We start from the raw sequence: 19,271 nt of genomic DNA, 5'->3' as shown, positions 1-19,271 counted from the left end.
TTCCATTTCCCCTCACTTTCACTGACATTTTCTACAATAAAGTGTGGCATACTGTGGCTCTGAACTTCAGAGAGAAACTTCACTTGATGGAGAGGTTTTGTTTTTCTTTCTTTCTTTTTTTTTTTTAATTTATTTTTGGCTACATTGGGTCTTTGTTGCTGCACGCGGGCTTTCTCTAGTTCTGGCTAGCGGGGGCTACTCTTGTTGTGGTTCGTGGGCTTCTTATTGCGGTGGCTTCTCTTGTTGCGGCACACAGGCCCTAGAGCTTGTGAGCTTCAGTAGCTGTGGCATGTGGGCTCAGTAGTTGTGGCCCACGGGCTATATAGCACAGGCTCAGTAGTTGTGGCACACGGGCTTAGTTGCTCCTCGGCATGTGGGATCTTCCTGGACCAGGGCTTGAATTGAACCCGTGCCCCCTGCATTGGCAGGCGGATTCTTAACCACTGCGCCACCAGGGAAGTCCCAAGAGGTTTTTCTTAAATAAAATAGTTCTCAAAAGCTAAGAGCTGATCAAGTGTGATTACTTCATCCAATTTCCCCAGGCTAAGTAGCTTAAAATTCTATAATATATTTGTTACTCCTTGACAGAGACATGTGAGCTGATACTATAGAGATTTAACATTGCAATAATTATAAAAGTGATAGTAACATGATGGTGGTAGCTGATCTCTTGAACAAAAAACGATTTGTTTTTGTCACATTGCATCATGTTGTTGTGCTTTTCTAAAAGCAGAGAGCTATTTTTGTTGCCCTGCCTAATAATGATAAGATGACCAGCATGGAGAGCTGGCTTGTCTGGTTACTCCCTGTTGGCTTGTTTTTCATGATTGCTCTGGCACGGGCCATGTTTAGAAAGTAGGAGAAATGAGGTGAATATTCTTAATTACTGATGACCTTCCACCTTTAATCTGTTTATTCTTTTTTTTCTTTGAGGTTTTTTTTTAAAATTAATTTATTTTTATTTATTTATTTTTGGCTGCGTTGGGTCTTCGTTGCTGCACGTGGGCTTTCTCTAGTTGCGGCCAGCGGGGGCTACTCTTCCTTGTGGTGCATGTGCTTCTCATTGCAGTGGCTTCTCTTGTTGCGGAGCACGGGCTCTAGGCATGTGGGCTTCAGTAGTTGCGGCACGTGGGCTCAGTAGTGGTGGCTCACAGGTTCTAGAGCACAGGCTCAGTAGTTGTGGCGCACAGGCTTAGTTGCTCTGCGGCATGTGGGATCTTCCCGGACCAGGGCTCGAACACGTGTCCCCTGCTTTGGCAGGCGGATTCTTAACCACTGTGCCACCAGGGAAGTCACTGTTGATTCTTTTTCCAGTTCTGACTTTTTGTAGCTTTGGCATCTCTGATTAATTTCAGATTAGACATGGTTTTTATGAACTTCCATTTACCATTTTAGAACTGTCTGTTTAGTTATCCCCTTCGTTTTGTCGGCTTTTGCTGTTTTGGCCCATCTTCTGTATAAAGTAATCCACTAAGAGAAGATATACACATTACTTAGACATGGTCTTTCCCCTTTGGGACCTAGTAGGTTACAGGAGTTGCTAGTATATACAGCTCACTACAGTATAGATCAGACTGTACTGTTTGTTACAATAGAAGTATAGACGATGTATTAGTTCTGAATGGTACTGGGAGAACAGATTCTAAAAAGGAATCAGAGAAAAGGTGATAGGATGTAGATCTCGATTTCAAGACTAACAAGGAGAAAGTAAAGAGAATTTGAAGTGTGGAGAGCAATATGAGCAAGAGTATACAGTGATAAAGTCAATGGTCTGCTTGTAAAATGGCAGCTGGTCCCATGTGACTAAAATATAGAGAGCCCCAAGTGGAAAAGTGCTGATGGTTGTAGTAGGTGGTAGGACTGGGTCTTCTAGGATTGTGTGGCCTTGATATCACACTAAGGAGTTTTGTTTTGTTTTTAAATAGGCATTGGGGTCCTTTTAAATCAATTGGTATGTTTTCCTGATATTAGGACTCTTCCCAACTGCCTTTAAGAAGAAAAGGTAGAGCAAAAAAATTGATTTTGAAGTATAGTGATACCATTGTGTCAGGTTAAAGCAGAGACTGTAAAATTCCAAGATTTTGCCAGTTTTGTCACACCCTGCATCTGTGTCTGGTGTTCTCTGGGTCTCCTCTTAATCTGATCCTCAATCCCGGTTTCATTTATAAGTGATTCATTTTCTCTGATTCTTTTTTTGTCATCTGTTAAAGTGAGGGAATTGGATCCTAGATTATTTGAACTGGTGTTTTTTAAAAAGCCTTTAGAGATCTTAAGTGTTTAGAAATAATTTATGGATAAGAGTAAGCAAACTCTGAATGTTTTTTTGTCTGTTAGACTGAGGTTAGACTAACTGGGATGAAAGTATTAAAAAATACTTTCTCTTTTTTCAAAATTTGGGGGCATTAGGTATTGAGAATCATCTTAAGGTTCACTCTTCTTTTAAAAAAATTGAGATAAAATTGAAGATTTGGTCTTGAGGACAGTTATAACAGAAATGTAAGTGCTGTGTCATTGTCATCTCTTGTTTTGGCACATATAACTGGACTTCAGCAGACATGCCATCTGTATCACATGGCTAACAGTGGGAGGTATCTAGTGTAGATTCTTCTTCTTGGGGAAATAGATTCAAATTCACTTGGATAGAAATGTGGCAGGTGCTTGTTTAGAGATCCAAAATGCATTCAGTCAGGACCGAATCTAAGCTGCCTGGATAGTCCCTGTAAGTAAGTAAGCTAGGCTTTAAGCCTTGTGCTGCAAGGTCTTAGGTATGTGAATATGTGTGTGCATGTGTGTGCAGTGTTTTTATACTTACAGGACAGGGCTTCCTAAACTAGCAGTGGGAAAAGGAACACTTTGTTTTGGGGACTACATGGAAGTAATGTGTATCAGTGTGTTCTTTCATATAGGAATGTCACTGGTTGATGGCCTCAGCTATTCTAGTAATCAAGGGCTCTCTCCTGTTGCTAATCCTGTGATGAGCAGGACAAATGGTGGTGATGAACAGAACCCCGCTGAGCCTGGGAATTCCATCGCTTGGTCATAGTACAGCTGTTGTCCTTGTAGTGGGTAGGGAGGCACCTGGGGGTGGAAAGTTAATATATTCCACAGGGGTTTTGGAGTTTATTGCTCAGGACAGTCAAGATGTTGCTGAGCTGTCTGTTGCTGTTTCCAGTCTGGTTCTGGGGAGGAGCAGGAGAAATTTAGCTTAGCTTCAGGGATCGTAAGTGCCTGTGAGCTGTATAAGGACCCCCAGAGGTCCTTAATAAATATTTGGTTTTACTTTGAATGAAATACTGTTTCAACTGAAAGTATAAATCAAGGTTTTCTAGTTAAATAAATTAAAAACAGAACACAGCCTCCAGACAAATAAGGTTCAGCTTGATATGTAATAGGCCTCTGAAAGAAATTCATTAAAACAAATCTGAGGAATAAAGTCCCCACTTAGTCACTGAAAGCTTGCTAGGCAAACTAAAAAAATCTCATGTTGAATGTGAAATCTTTATGATGCAGACTATACTTTTAAGCATGTCAGATTATAAATGGTCTCTGGGACTGTCTGGGATGCTGGGTTTCTTCCAAGCTTGAGGAATAAGCCCTACATTTTTGGCCACAGCACTGTCCTGGGATAGCAGCTTAGTGCTGGCTTCAGAATTCTCTGTCATGGAAAAAAAAGTGTAGAAGAAAATATTAGCCCACGTATCTTTACAGTTCTGTGTCTTGTCCATAACTCACCCCTCCACCCCATCCCCACCCCCCAAACAGAACAGAATATCCATCATGGGTACAATTTAAGTGAGTATTATGAACAGTCTCCTACCTTTAAGAATTATTATTAAATGTTTCTTTTTTAAATTGGTTACTTGGAACTCAGAATACATTTTCCTTAGATAAACAATGTTATAAATGATAATTTTGGTTCTAAACTAGTCCCAATTACTGAGAAGACAGTTTCTTTCTTTTTTCTAAAACTGACAGGCAGTGTTTTGAAAGGTGTTGAGCTTGCCCATGGCGTTGTCACCTCCCTTTCTCTTACCTCCTAGGGTCTCTAGGCCCACGTACCTTCTCCCTACTTTGGTACCTTATCCAGGTCTGCTTTGTTCCCTGAAATATTCCATGTTGCTAAATTATGTTCTTCCTTTTTATCCTAAAACCAGAAACTCAGACACTTTCAATGGAATTTATCTCTGGGGTTAGGAGGAAAGCTACTTGCTAACTAAAGTCACATGAGGTGGAATGATGGTCCTTCAAGGGTTGTATGTCCCGTTATTACCCCCCTTTAAATTGTGAAATAGGATTCTGTACTTTAAAAGAGAATGCTGGCTGCTGCATTGAATGAATCTTGGTAGAAGTTTGAATCTTGGTAGAAGTTTGGCTAATGTGACTGAGTGAAATGAAAATATTACAGTGGTTATGAAAAGTGTGAGTATCTTGGTGGGAATTAGGCTTCTGTTCTTCCTTTTCATGAGTTTTCTTCCTCCAGTTTAGTTTCAAAGCAGCACCTTTGGTCAGGGGCGGGGATGGGGGGAGGTTAGTAAGGGAGGACAGAGGCAACAACAGGCCATTTGCAAACTAGAATGCTAATTTCTCATCAGCCAGAATGAGCACAGATCCCAACTGAGTGACTATAGATATGACTGACCTAAAATTTTCACAAGGACTTCTGGGAACTTGAAAACTTGCCCATACTTCTGTGCATTTAAGTTAGATATGAACACTATTTAATCTGTATAGACCTAGAAAATACTTTTTTTTAATTTTTTTAATTAAAAAATTTTTTTTTGCGGTACACGGGCAGGCTCTGGACGCACAAGCTCAGCGACCATGGCTTATCGAGCCCAGCCGCTCTGCGGCATGTGAGATCTTCCTGGACCGGGGCACGAACCCGTGTCCCCTGCATCGGCAGGCGGACTCTCAACCACTGCACCACCAGGGAAGCCCTAGAAAATATTTTTAGTTCAGTAATTAATTCCAGAGTTTGTGATCTGAAGAAAATCATACAACAGAGAAGGCACTTGTGATCTCATTATGTATTCTTATTTACTCTTTATGAGCACATAGCTATTAATAGTAAAAGAATAGTCAAGAGGCCAAAATTCTCTTCTGTGCTTCATCATCATGTCCTGTCATTTCCTCTTGCCTTGGTTTACCTAGGTATTTTCAAAACGTTCTCACCAGATAGTTTCACATCAGGCATGAAGTCAGAATGAAGGATCAGATGTTCAGAGTGCTATGCTTGAAAACGGTACGCTCTTGGTGCCTGGTTAAATAATATGGGGCTTATTTTCTGGTAGAGTGGTGTCAAGTCTCCTTTGACGTTAGCCAGAACTGGATGGAGTTTCTTAAGCTCCAGTCAGATTTGCTCAAGCAGGCACTGTGCACTGGGTAGTTGGTTTTTAGTCTCTCCCTTTGCCGAAAGGTTTTTTAGTTTTTTTTTTTTTTTTTTTGCGGTACGCGGGCCTCTCACTGTTGGGGCCTCTCCCGTTGCGGAGCACAGGCTCCGGACGCGCGGGCTCAGTGGCCATGGCTCATGGGCCCAGACGCTCCGTGGCACGTGGGATCTTCTCGGACCGGGGCACGAACCCACGTCCCCTGCATCGGCAGGCGGACTCTCAACCACTGCGCCACCAGGGAAGCCCCTTTTTACCTTTTAATAAACCTGAACCCAGTTATAATTGAGAGTACTTGATGTATAAAATAATAGTCACACAGAGAATCTATATGAAGTTTATTTCTAATTTAAGTGATGAAACTGAATTATAAGTAGCTTATAGAATAGTCAACCTCAAGAATCGTTTAACATACCACTCTCATTTTACAGCCTAGGGAACTCAGCCCCGGAAGGTGACTCACTCAAAGCCATAGTGCGAATCAGACTGAACTAGTGAAGCATGGAAACTTCTTTAACCAGCTTTCGTTTCTTGCCTCCTATCAACAAATCCATTTAGTTAACAGAACAGGGAACTATATTCAATATCTTGTAATAACCTATAATGGAAAAGAATCTGAAAAAGAATATGTATATAACTGAATCACTTTGCTGTACACCTGAAACATTGCAAATCAACTGTACTTAAATTAAAAAAATTCAAACTCAGTTAATTTTCTTTATTATCTATACAAATAGAGGAGGAAAAGCATAAATAGTCAATGAGAGAATTTTTTTAAGTAGATACTTCTCATTCACAAGGGTATGTTTTTGAATTTTCCTGTATATCCAGATTTGAGAAGAACACTGTGTCAGATCCATTTGTCCATAAAATACATAACTAAACATTTTAAGGCATGAATAAATATTGTGACCTTAAATGATGCTGTTAAGTGTGGGATGACATTCAGTCATGAAGTTATTAAGATCAATTCTGGAGCACTTGCAGAACCAGCTTAACAGATCTGTAGAGCACCTAAGGAATTTATTATACTTACACATAGAATAGAATAACTATAAAATTGAGTAGTCTTCTCTTTAATTTATTGAAAACTGGGGCTTTTTGGCTAAAAGCCAGTATTTTCACTTCCACTAGCTAGTATTGCTTTTACAGGGTCATTTTCCATAAGTAGATTGTGTGTGTGTGTGTGTGTGTGTGTGTGTGCTTAAATCATACTTCTATTTATATGTGATGACATGAAAAGAATAGCTAAACTGTTTTGAGATGCAGATGCTGGGTGGTTGGATGCATGTACTGGGAGCCAAGTGACCTTCCCACTTCCAGCTGTCTAATTTTCTATCAATTTTACCCTCTTAGACTGAATTTAAGCTGCTGTTCATATTCCATGAACCACATGTCAGCCCAGAAAATGGTTTGGGAGGTTGGGAGGCGGGGAGGAGGGGAAAGATTACAGTGAATAAAAAGTTGCCCTTTGAGAATCCGTACTCAGATAAATGAGGTTTAAAATGTATTGCTGGTTTTGTCTGTATTTTCACCAGTGTCCTAAATTAGGAAAAGTCTGAGAAGATTGCATGAAGTAAGTGTCATAATTACATATTTCTAGGACAAATAAATCTGTTGGGCTCTTATTGTATGTTGTTAAAGGTGGTACAGGTGTTCCTTACAAGTTCTCTTTGACAATGAAACTGCTTAATTATAGACATTCTTTATTGTTTTTTGTTCATTAACAGCTTTCAAAGGCTAACTAGTAATAATAGCTATCATAGATAGAAAAGGGAAAAGCAGTTCCTCTTTGTGGAACCCTTTGACACATGTCAGGCCTTTACAAAGTTCTTTATTTATTTTTATTTTCTTTTATTTTTGGCTGCATTAGGTCTTCATTGCTGCGCGTGTGCTCTTCTCTGGTTGTGGCGAGTGGGGGCTACTCTTCGTTGTGGTGGGCTGGCGTCTCATTGTGGTGGCTTCTTTTGTCGCAGAGCACAGGCTCTAGGCGTGCGGGCTCAGTAGTTGTGGCTTGCGGGCTCTAGAGCACAGGCTCAGTAGTTGTGGCGCACGGACTTAGTTGCTCCGCGGTATGTGGGATCTTCCCGGACCAGGGCTCGAACCCGCGTCGCCTGCGTTGGCAGGCAGATTCTTAACCACTGCGCCACCAGGGAAGTCCCCCATATACTTTTTAATTTCAGATTATGTTTAAAAATGGAAAGCCTGGTGTTCTGCAAAGATGCTAATGTACATGACCACAGAGAGGGACTGCCTCCCCTAGGTAATTCAGGGAACGTTGTCTGTATTTTTCATGCCGGCAGGAAACTAGAAAGAGTAGTTCGGTTGACAGAGCCATGTCCAAGTGATTCATGAAGCACTGCTTACCCCTACAAGATAAGGTCCATATTCCTAATCCCTGGTAAATAAAAGTGACTTCATTTGCCTGATAGTAATTAACCGTTTTTTTTAAAAAAATGGGAATATAACCTAATCTGACCTCCTTTTGTATATATTTTTAAGAATTATTCTGTGACATGATTTGGAAATTAAGATAAATGGAATAGTTGAAAGGGTTTTAAGACTTAAAAGACCTGATTTGAATCTTACTGGCTGTAATCTTGGATAAATTTAGGGGTTTTTTTGCACTTCATTTTTCTTATTAATGAAAAGGACAAAATGGCACTTGCTCTATTTACCTCCCAGAGATGAAAGAAAAAGTGCTTACCTTGGGTAAGACTGTTACGGAGCTGTGATTTTCTAATCTATAAAATGGGAGAGTCTCTTTTAGCTCTAAAATTTTAGATTTTAATTCCTTTTTTGTTTAAGATGATGACAAGAGTTTCTAGGAATGTTTTTCCCTTTGCAGTTCTCATCGTATGAAACATTTTTTTCCCCCTTAACCAGGCAGTTGCAGTGGTGCAGAATGGCAGACCTCAGTCTTGCAGATGCATTAACAGAGCCACCTCCAGAAATTGAGGAAGAGATAAAACGGGACTTTATTGCCACACTGGAGGCAGAGGCCTTTGATGATGTTGTGGGAGAAACTGTTGGAAAAACAGACTATATTCCTCTACTGGATGTTGATGAGAAAACCGGGAATTTGGAGTCAAAGAAGAAACCATGCTCAGACACTAGCCAGGCTGAAGGTAAGTAATTAAGCCAGACTGGATGGATAGGTTCAGAAAGTAGATAAGGGATTACACTTTGGGTCATAATCTTAGAAACCTTTGAGGAAACTGAACTGAGTTTTGTAGTATAGGCTAGTAACTTTTTCTTTATCTAAATTTCTTGGAAACCAAGGAGGTAGGTTCATTACCCTTCAGTAGAGTATGTGTTCTTGAAGCTGTAGATTACTCTTAACCCTAAAGTTCCTTCTGTAATGTCTCAACGGCTATATAATTTGCCTCTTAATTTCCTAAATTAAACTGTCTGCTGTGCCTTTTCTTTGAAAGTAGCTTTGTAAAGTTAGATACTTTAAATTCTGTATTTATACCAAGACAATTTGGAACAGAGTTAGATGCCACCTGTCTTTGAAAGTAATCCTAGGTAAGGATTAAAAAATGGGTTAAACCCTTTCAAAGAGATTTGCTGTTTTTATATATTGCTGGTCAGATTTGCTAACATTTGATTGAGGATTTTTACATCTATGTGCATGTGGGATATTGGTCTGTTGTTTTCTTGTGAGGCCTTTGTCAGGTTTTAGAACTGAGGTCATACTGACATCATAGAATAAGTTGGGAAGTGTTCCCTCCTATTCTGTTTTCTAGAACAGTTTGTGTCGAATTGATGTTTTTTTCTTTAATGTTTGACAGACTGTCAGTGAAGTCATCTGGATCTGGAGTTTTCTCTGTCAAGTTTTTAACTAGGAATTCAATTCGTTTAAGAGATACAGAACTGTTTTCTATCAAGTTTTCTATCTTTTCAAGTGAGCTTTGGTGTTTTGTATCTTTCAAGGAATTGGTCTGTTTCCTTTAAGTCATTGAATGAATGGAGATAAAATTATAATATTACCTTATTCTTTTAATGTCTGTAGGATCTCTTGTCATGTCCTCTCTGTTTTCAATTCCTGCTTGTAACTTTTAATATTTCCTTCCTTCTGCTTACTTTTAGTTGATTTGCTCTTTTTCTAGTTTTTTAAGGTGGCAGCTTAGATCATTGATTTGAAACATTTCTTTTCTAAAATAAGCATTTTTTAAAAATTGAGATATAATTGACATAAAACATTAGTTTCAGGTATACAACATAATGATTCAATATTTGTTTTTATTGTGAAATGATGACCACAAGTCTAGTTAACATCCATCACCATATATAGTTATGAATTTTTTTCCTCTTGTGATGAGAATTTCTAATATCTACTCTCTTAGCAACTTTCAAATATAGTACAGTGTTAATTAACTATAGACACCATGCCATACATTGTATCCTCAGGACTTATTTATTTTATAACTTTTTAATTTTATTTATTTTGACTCCTTTCACCCATTTGCCCACCCCCCACCTCTGGCAACCACCTAAAATAGGCTTTTTAAAAAAAAATTTACTTATTTTATTTATTTTATTTTTGTCTGTGTTGGGTGTTCGTTGCGGTGCACGGGCTTTCTCTAGTTGCGGTGAGCAGGGGCTACTCTTTGTTGCAGTGCGCGGGCTTCTCATTATGCTGGCTTCTCTTGTTGCAGAGCACGGACTCTCAGCACGTGGGCTTCAGTAGCTGCAGCATGCGGGCTCAATAGTTGTGGCTCGCGGGCTCTAGAGCTCAGGCTCAGTAGTTGTGGCGCACGGGCTTAGTTGCTCTGCGGCACGTGGTATCTTCCCGGACCAGGGCTTGAACCCATGTCCCCTGCATTGGCAGGCAGATTCCTAATCACTGAGCTGCCAGGGAAGTCCCTGAATATTTTTTGAAATACTGTTTTAACTCCAACATTGGCTTATTATATATATTTCTTTTAAAAATTGTTTTATATTTGACCTAGAGTTTACTGTGTATGTTAATTTCTTCCAGTTTGCCTTCCAGTAATATTCTACCATTTCATGTATAGTGTAAAATTCCATGCAAAATAGTAAATGTCCAATTCCTCTGTCATTTTTTGTGTTATTGTCATACACATAATTTGACTTATGTTAGTTACCTACCTTGTTACTATTTTTGCTTTAGCTTGTCTATCTTTTAGAATGAATAAAAATATGGGAAAAATATACCTTTACTCTAATTTTTACCATTTGGGGCATTCTTCATTTCTTTGTATAGACCCAAATTTCTGTCTAGCATCATAGTCCTTCTGCCTGAAAAGCTTGTAACACTTCTTCTCTTATAGTACAAACCTGCTTAGCAGTGAATTCTCTCAGCTTTGTTTTATTTGAAAAACAAATCTTAAGTTTTGGAAGGTACTTTTTGCTAGGTGTCCTATTCTGTGTTACTTTTTTCTTTCAGTAATTTAAAGGAAAATTAGTTGTCCTACTTGCATAGTTTCCTATGAGAAATCTGTTACAATCTTGATCATTGTTCTCCCCCCACCCCCCCCCACCTCCACCTTCCAGGCTATCTTTATCTTGGGTTTTTAGCAGTTTGAATGTGTTGTTTAGGTGATATTTTGTTCAGTTTGAATGTGTTGTGTTTAGGTAATATTTTGTTACTTGTCCTTCTTTTCTCTGAGCTTGATCTGTGCTTTGCCTCTTTCTTTCTCTCTTCTTCTTCTGGGATTCCAGTTACATTTTTGTTAGATTTTTGAGTATTGTCCCACAGTTCTTAGATGCTCTATGTTTCATTTTGGGTACTTTCTTTTCATCTATCTTCAAATTCCCTCATTTTTTTCCTGGTTGCATTGAATCTAATGATGAGCACTCAGTGGCATTCTTTATCTTTAATATCTTTACTGTTTTTAACTTCTAGCATTTCTGTTTGACTTTTAGAGTTTCCATCTCTCTGCTGAAATTAGCCATCTGTTAATGCATATTTCTATCTCTTCCACTATAGACTTTAACACATTAATCATAATTATTTTAAATGTCTGTCCGGTAATTTTAACATCTGGGTCATCTCTCAGTCCGATTATTTTGTCTCTTTACTGTTTTTTTCTGGTACTTTTTATGTGTATCTTAATTTTTGAGTGAATGCTGGACCTCACATGTAAAACAGTAGAGACTGAAATAAAATATTTATGCCTGGAAATGAGTGTATGGTCAGGCCACTCAAGATGGCTGTTCTTTTGCTCTCTGTACATTCCCTTCTCGACCAGTGCCTGCTTCACCTGTACCCTACTCAAGTGCCGGACCTTCCTACACTCTTGCCCCTGCTCCAGCTGTTGATTGTTTTTATCGAAGGGGTAATGAGGGGCGTGCCTCTCTGCTGGTTTCCCTGGTAACTAATGAACCCACCTGACATAATTCTCTTATAACTGGTAATCCCCCCCCCCCCCCCCCCCCGCCACCTGCCCTGGCCGGCAGTGAAGACTGCCACCATGTCCTGCCTGCTGTCTGCCGTACACGGTGGGGTGTCGCTCCAGGACCTTGCTTCAGCTGTGTAAGGTCCCCCATCCATTACACCGTTGATGTCTCTGTTGCTGACTCTGGGTTCTTTCTTCGGTTTTAGAGCTGGGCAAGCACAGACCGTGTAGGCCTGCGGGGTACAACCCAACAATGGGCAACTCTCTTCTTTTACTAGTTAATTAATACTTTCAAAGGGTTGAGTCAATTTAGGCCAGGGCTGAGCTAGGGTTGGGCTTTGTTGTTGCTATGATGGTCTTCAGTGCGCTACTGGCTTCAAATTCTTCCATTTCTGGTGCGTAGAGTAGGGGCTGAGGTGCTGGAAAGCTTTTCTCAAAAGTTCTTTTCTGGGCTTCCTTGGTTGGCGCAGTGGTTGAGAGTCCGCCTGCTGATGCAGGGGACACGGGTTCGTGCCCCGGTCCGGGAAGATCCCACATGCCACGGAGCGGCTGGGCCCGTGAGCCGTGGCCGCTGAGCCTGCACGTCCGGAGCCTGTTCTCCGCAACGGGAGAGGCCACAACAGTGAGAGGCCTGTGTACCGCAAAAAAAAAAAAAAAAAGTTCTTTTCTCAAAGTTCTTGTTCCACTCCCAGCTTTTGGCCCTGCTGTGCACCTGTGCCTCAGGAGGATTTCTCTCCATGCTCTCCCCTCCCTTATCAGAAGAGGGATAGCCTGGTAGTGGGCAGGAGTTTTTTTATTTTTGTTTTTTGGCCTTGGTTTAGGCTCAAGCCTGTGTGCATGCGTCTTGTGGTTGAGTCTTTTTCTCAATCATATTATCCCTCTTACACGGATGGCGTTTTCTAAAGGTATTGGCATAGGATCCTGGGCTAGGATTCTTTCTGGCTCCTCCCCTAGGGTAAGAGGGGGTTTTCTTGTTAACTTCTTCAGTGGGTCTTCTGCAGTGGGTCTTCACCCAGGCCCTGGGGCTGACAGGGTTTGATACTCCTCCCCCAGCAGCTTAAAGCTTCTGTTTGCATAGGAGAGAGGAGTCCTAGGGGCCAGGGCTTCTTGCCTTTGCTTTTAGTGGCAGCTTTTTCCAGGTCTGCACCGCCTAGAGCAGCTCTCTGGTCCCCCCGCTGCCTCCACTCTTTCTAACCTGCAAGTGGGTATGAACTCCTTTTGTGTCTGTGGATCCCAGGGGCCCTTTACTCTCATGCTAGCCTTCACTTAGCCTTTAGCAAATGGTTAAACTCTTTAGTTGAATTCTTCTCACCTGCTTGCATGGCACGTAAGACACAGGAGAACCATTGCTTACCTCCCATATCTCCTTGAGGGGAATGTCTTTCTTTGGATTCCACACTACTTGGTTGCCCTAAAACCTCAGCTCTCTGGTGAGTTCGTTTTTGTAGTTGAGTTGTTGTAGTTGAGTTCGATTTTGTAGTTGATCTGGGTTTTTTGTTGTTGATAGGGTGGGAGTGACATTTCTTCTGGCTTTCTGTAGCCTGAGTGGAAGAGGAACTCCTGCTTCTTTTATATGTGCTTTATTTGGGGGGTGGAAGGGTAACCACAAATGATCAGAAGAAATATTATTGAGAGTTTAAAATCAAATTATATCCATATAAATATTTACTCCAAGAAAAAAATTGGATTCGTTAATGGAAAATGGAAATGTCTGTTCTCTTTTAATCCGTAACGGTCAGTGGAGTTATTTGTCCTTTGATTAACCTAAAAGGAACACTTTAGTTGGAAGAAAGGAAATGGTACAAAGTAAATATTTTAATAACTTGAGTCATGGCTAAGATACTCTTCCCATCCACATTAACTTACCCTCATCAGTCATAGGTGGAGGAAGCTTGCTCCTTTTCATTTAAAATCTTCCTTTAGCTGTGCGTGACTCCTACCACCTGGGACTCAGCTTAGGTGGGTGAGGATAATGAGATGGTAGCAGTAGATTTTCTTGTGGTTCATCTTGGGTGATTTGATCTGTGTACCATGAACTTGACCCAAGAGGAGGAGAATTTTTAAGCAACTGTTTTGCTTATAAAAATTATTAAATTTTTCCTGCTGATATTTTTAATATTTGAATAACCTGTAATTAACCTTCTTAACCACTGCGCCACCAGGGAAGCCCCATCACTGGTGCTCTTGATATGATTTTACAACAGGCTAACTTAGGCCAACTACTGGAAATTTATCAACCAGCTTCCTGCATCTAGATATAGAAAGGTTAGTTAAGTGGGTTACACATAATGGAACTCTCTGGGCAATGGTGTTTTTATTTCTTTTAATTATTATACACCTACTGTAATTGCCCTAGCTTTAAAATGAGGGGGAAGGAAAGTGAGACTGCCTTATGGCACTTAGCCCAAAGTAGGAAATGTTGCTTTTTTTCCCCCAAGGTATAGTTCTTGCCCCAAACCTGGAAAAAATGATTTCTCCAAGAAACTATGGTATTTCAAGTTCACAGTGTGGGTGCTAGGGATACCTTTTCTGTACTATACCCTTTCCCATTTTACCCCCATTTAGTTGTGAGTGTACACGTATTTTTCCATAGCATTGCCACCATAAAACACCTAAATAGGGCTTCCCTGGTGGCACAGTGGTTGAGAGTCCGCCTGCCGATGCAGGGGACGCGGGTTTGTGCCCCGGTCCGGGAAGATCCCACATGCCGCGGAGCGGCTGGGCCCGTGTGCCATGGCTGCTGAGCCTGTGCGTCCGGGTCCTGTGCTCCACAACGGGAGAGGCCACAACAGTGAGAGGCCCACGTACCGCAAAAAAAAAAAAAAAAAAATCCTAAATAGCCAAATACCTAGAAATGAAACTGTTTTTCAACTTCTTCTAAAATGCCTGTCTCCTTGGGAAACAATTCTCAAGATACTTTTTCAGAACATATGTATTACTATTTTTTTTCCTTCAAAAATGTTATCTTCCTAGTACTGTTCATTATCAGCTCTGTATGGCTCTGTTTTCAAGGCTAGGAAGACAAAAGACAGAAGCTTTCTCTTAGATGTAACAATATAACTTCTGTCACTCTTGTTCATTCAAAACATTGTCACAGATGTTTGAATGAACATCTAATACATTGTTGACCCTTAAACATAAATAGTTGGCAAATTTGTGGGTAAGCCACTTAATTTTTCTGTATTCCATGTGCTTATATAGAGCACTTACGATATTGAGAGGATACTTACTCCCCAACATTCCAGGGGCTAAGAATTTATTTCTATAGAATGTTTTAATCTTAGGACAGTGGTTCTCAAAGTGTGGTTCTTGGACCAGCAGTATCACTTGGGACCTTGTTCAAAATGCAGTTCTTAGGCAAACGCTGGGGATAGGACTCAACAATTGGCTTTTTTTAAAAATTTTTATTTATTTATTTATTTATGGCTGCGTTGGTTCTTCATTGCTGCATACTGGCTTTCTCTAATTGGGGAGAGCAGGGGGCTACTCTTGGTTGCTGTGCGCAGGCTTCTCATCGCGGTGACTTCTCTTGTTGCGGAGCTCGGGCTCTAGGCATGTGGGCTTCAGTAGTTGTGGCACGTGGGCTCAGTAGTTGTGGCGCGCGGGCTCTAGAGCGCAGGCTCCCTAGTTATGGTGCTCGGGCTTAGTTGCTCTGCGGCATGTGGGATCTTCCTGGACCAGGGCTCGAACCGGCGTCCCCTGCGTTGGCAGGTGGATTCTTAACCACTGAGCCACCAGGGAAGTCCCAGCAATCTGTTTTTTAAACAAGCCCTTGCAAGTGACTTGGATGCAGGTCCATGACTGAGAAACTTTGATCCTGGAGAAAGGGCCTAAGTATGTCCTGGGAAGGATGATAACTAGATACTACAGAACTTTTCCTTGTTCAACTGACTGGGGCTTTCTGTTGTGGAGCTTTGTAACTACCTTCATTGGCCACCAGAGGGCGATGTTGGCACAGGTCTGACTTTTACACAAGAAGGAGGCCATGCATTGAGACAATGCTGAATCCTCCCCATTTTGCCCAAAGCGCACTCGCTGTGTGTCTCTTCTTCACAGCACACATGCCCTCTCACCTTCTTCCTACTTCCCTTCTCTGCCAAATTGATTTGCCAGCAGTGGGACTCTGAAATCCCACTGCTGAGAAAGAGAAGAGATCGCAGGAGAAGAGATAAAAAAAACAAAGTAAATTTCAATATCCTTATATCTCAGAGCATGTGATTAGTTTAAAAAACTTGTGTTGTTTTCAGTGCTGTATGTATTTAGCTGAGAAAGTTTTCACTTCATGAAATGGGAGTCTGTCCTCTGGGATATCAGAAAGAAGACAGTATAGCACCTTTCGAATGAGGACGTACCCTACTGGGTATGTCCAGTAGGGTACGTCTAATCATTTCCCATGATTAGAGCCCAAGCCTTATCTCCAGAGAAGTATGCAAAGCTTTTTCATACTCTAAAACCTAATTGTTTTTATGTTGTAATGTTTTTATTCTTCTCTTCTGAGCTTAGATTTTGAGATTGTTAGGTGTTATGTGTATGGTAGAATCTCCGTCTCCCTTTTATTTTCTTCTAATCTCCTTGTGTTGCTTTTATTTTATTCTGGTAAATTGCTTATTTCTTAGTCTTGCAGTTATTACCTAGTCTAGTAATGTCATTTAAATGAGTTTTATATAAGGCAAAAGTAAATTAATTTCAGCGTTCTCTTGAGGTTACTTTGTAGTTTAGTGATCAGTCTACAGTCAACAATCTATAACTGTTCTCTAGGTAAGTCAGTATAGTTGATCAATCTACAGTTAAACAACGAGAATAATAATAGTTAACATGTACTTAACACTGTGCAGTTGCCACGGTGCTGCCTCCAGTGTTATTGTGTTTAGTCCTCTTGGTGACCATGGGAAGTAGATATTATCCCGTCTTTCAGGTGAGGCTATTCAGGCTTAGGGAGCACAAGGGAATTGCATTTGATCATTAGTTTATAGTGCCAGAACCACAACCTGAACCCAGATCTTATGATTTTTAAACCCCATGTTCTTTCTGTGAACCCTTACCATCTTCATGAATGCATGCTTTCTGATTGATTTAATGTCTCATAGATAACTATTTTTCAAAACTAAAGGTTCACTTATTTAGATCAAAAGGCAGAATTATTAGACCTATAAACATTATGTTCAGGAAATGTAAATGAGAGTCTTATTTGCATAAAGAGCATGTACTTGAGGACTCTGCTACTAATTCATATGAATTTATAAAATCTTCTGCTTTCCTAGACAGCTATTTCACATCTTCTCTCTGTTCAAACCTCCAGCACTTGCTTTCCTGTTCATATTCTCAGTTGATGACTTTTAGAACAGATCATCAGTAAACTCAATCAAGAGAGTTTATGCATCCCCCCATCTCCTAAACTACTTTTATCTGTGCCCTTTACTCTGCTATTACTTTTATTGTCATGAGTGAACTGCTCATGCTCTCACTCAAGGGTGCTGCTATAGCAATTGTCTCTTCTGTCTCCTGCATCATCAGTTCCTCTCTTCAGCTGGGCCATTCATCAGCATCAAACATACCATAATTTTTTCCTTCATAACAAATCCTATCTCAATCTATGTCCAGCTCATTTACTTTCTTTTATTCTGCTCCTTCTTTGAAAAAGGTGTGTCTACTCCCTAATCCCAATTCCTTTCCTCTCATTCTCTCTTCTTTTTAAAAGAAATATTTATTTATTTATTTGGTTTTGCCGGGTCTTAGTTGCGGCTCACCAGCTCCTTAGTTGTGGCATGCGAACTCTTAGTTGTGGCATGCATGTGGGATCTAGTTCCCTGACCAGGGATTGAACCTGGATCACCTGCATTGGGAACGCGGAGTCTTAACCACTGCACCACCAGGGAAGCCCCCCTTTCATTCTCTCTTGAACCCACTCCCATCCGACTTTAATCCACACCATGTCACCCATCTGCTCCTTTGAAGGTATAAGACTTTACATTGCCAAGGATGAATCCAGGATGACTCAAGGTTTTGGCCTGAGCAACCAAAAGGAAGGAATTGTCATCTTGTGAGACTGGGAAGACTGTAGAAGGAGTAGATTTTGAGGGAAAGGTTAAGAATTTTAGCTTATCTGATAGTGGAGAAGATACCTAGTCAAGAGCAATAGGCAGCTAGGTAAAAGAATCTCTAATTGAGAGGAGAGTGCTGGCCTAAAGATACACATGTGGAGGTTGATGATAAAGCATTGGCTAAAGGTGGTCTTCTACAAAAAATCCTTTATGAATGGGTTTAGATGTAATCTTCCAAGGACATTCCCTGACTTCCCTCTCCCATCTTCTCCCACAACCCCCTTTATCTTTTCGTCTTCCCCTTGGTAAGTGCCTTTCTTCCCTGAACCTTCCTTTCTCATGGCACTTGTAAGGTCATAGTTAAGCTATTTGTTGTCTCACACTTAAGCTACTCTAGAGTAGGGATAGTGTTTTGTTTATTTTTATATTCCTGCAGAATGACACATTTAGGAAAAGCAAAGAGGCACAGAATAGTTCAAAGTGTACCAGCAACCTCAAGTTGCTCAGTGATAAGAAACCAGAGGTCAAAATGACAAGTGAGACAAGTGACAGGGTGGAACATGGAGAAGCACATCCAGTGACATCATGCAGAGTCTCACAGTCTGTGGGGAGATAAGGTAGGGCTCGGAAACTTGGTCAGATATGCATTAAAGAGAGATCACTGCTTTTGGCACATGGTAGATATACAATCATTGCTCGTTAAACTGAATTGAAGTCATTTTATCTGTTATTGAACTAGAATCATTTTGTTCAGGTTTGGGTTATGTTAATGTGCAGACTAGCAAGTAATGAATGTCTGCAAACTAAAGTGGTAGGTCTTGGGACTTCCCTGGTGGCGCAGTGGTTAATAATCCGCCTGCCAATGCTCAACATCACTAATTATTAGAGAAATGAAAATCAAAACTACAATGAGGTATCACCTCACACTGGTCAGAATGGCCATCATCAAAAAATCTACAAACAATAAATGCTGGAGAGGGTGTGGAGAAAAGGGAACCCTCTTGCCCTGTTGGTGGGAATGTAAATTGATACAGCCATTATGGAGATCAGTATGGAGATTCCTTAAAAAACTAAAAATAGAACTACCATATGACCCAGCAATCCCACTACTGGGCATATACCCTGAGAAAACCATAATTCAAAAAGAGTCGTGTACCACAGTGTTCATTGCAGCTCTATTTACAATAGCCAGGACATGGAAGCAACCTAAGTGCCCAACGACAGATGAATGGATAAAGAACATATGGCACATATAGACAATGGAATATTACTCAGCCATAAAAAGAAACGAAATTGAGTTATTTGTAGTGAGGAGGATGGACCTCGAGTCTGTCATACAGAGTGAAGTAAATCAGAAAGAGAAAGACAAATACCACATGCTAACACATATATATGGAATCTAAAAAAAAAAAAAGGTTCTGATGAACCTAGGGGCAGGACAGGAATAAAGACGCAGATGTAGAGAATGGACTTGAGGA

The 19,271-nt window shown here is 40.6% G+C and overlaps 1 protein-coding gene across 17 annotated transcripts in view; it reads left to right on the top strand.

Annotated features, from left to right (window-relative positions):
- Nucleotides 1–19,271, top strand: part of MAP4 (microtubule associated protein 4) — a 167,064-nt gene that overhangs the window by 49,689 nt on the left and 98,104 nt on the right. For all 17 annotated transcript variants that reach the window (XM_089919181.1, XM_089919182.1, XM_089919188.1 and 14 more), the window contains one exon: nucleotides 8,274–8,515. In XM_089919181.1, the coding sequence (XP_089775307.1) occupies nucleotides 8,293–8,515 (223 nt within the window). In that variant the 5' untranslated portion in view covers nucleotides 8,274–8,292. The remainder of the gene's footprint in view (nucleotides 1–8,273; nucleotides 8,516–19,271) is intronic.

Source organism: Delphinapterus leucas, chromosome 10 (genome assembly GCF_059928025.1).
Source record: "Delphinapterus leucas isolate spDelLeu-1000000601 "Yukka" chromosome 10, BTC_Dleu_Yukka2, whole genome shotgun sequence".
Lineage (NCBI taxonomy): Eukaryota > Metazoa > Chordata > Mammalia > Artiodactyla > Monodontidae > Delphinapterus > Delphinapterus leucas.
This window is presented reverse-complemented; position numbering and strand designations above follow the sequence as displayed.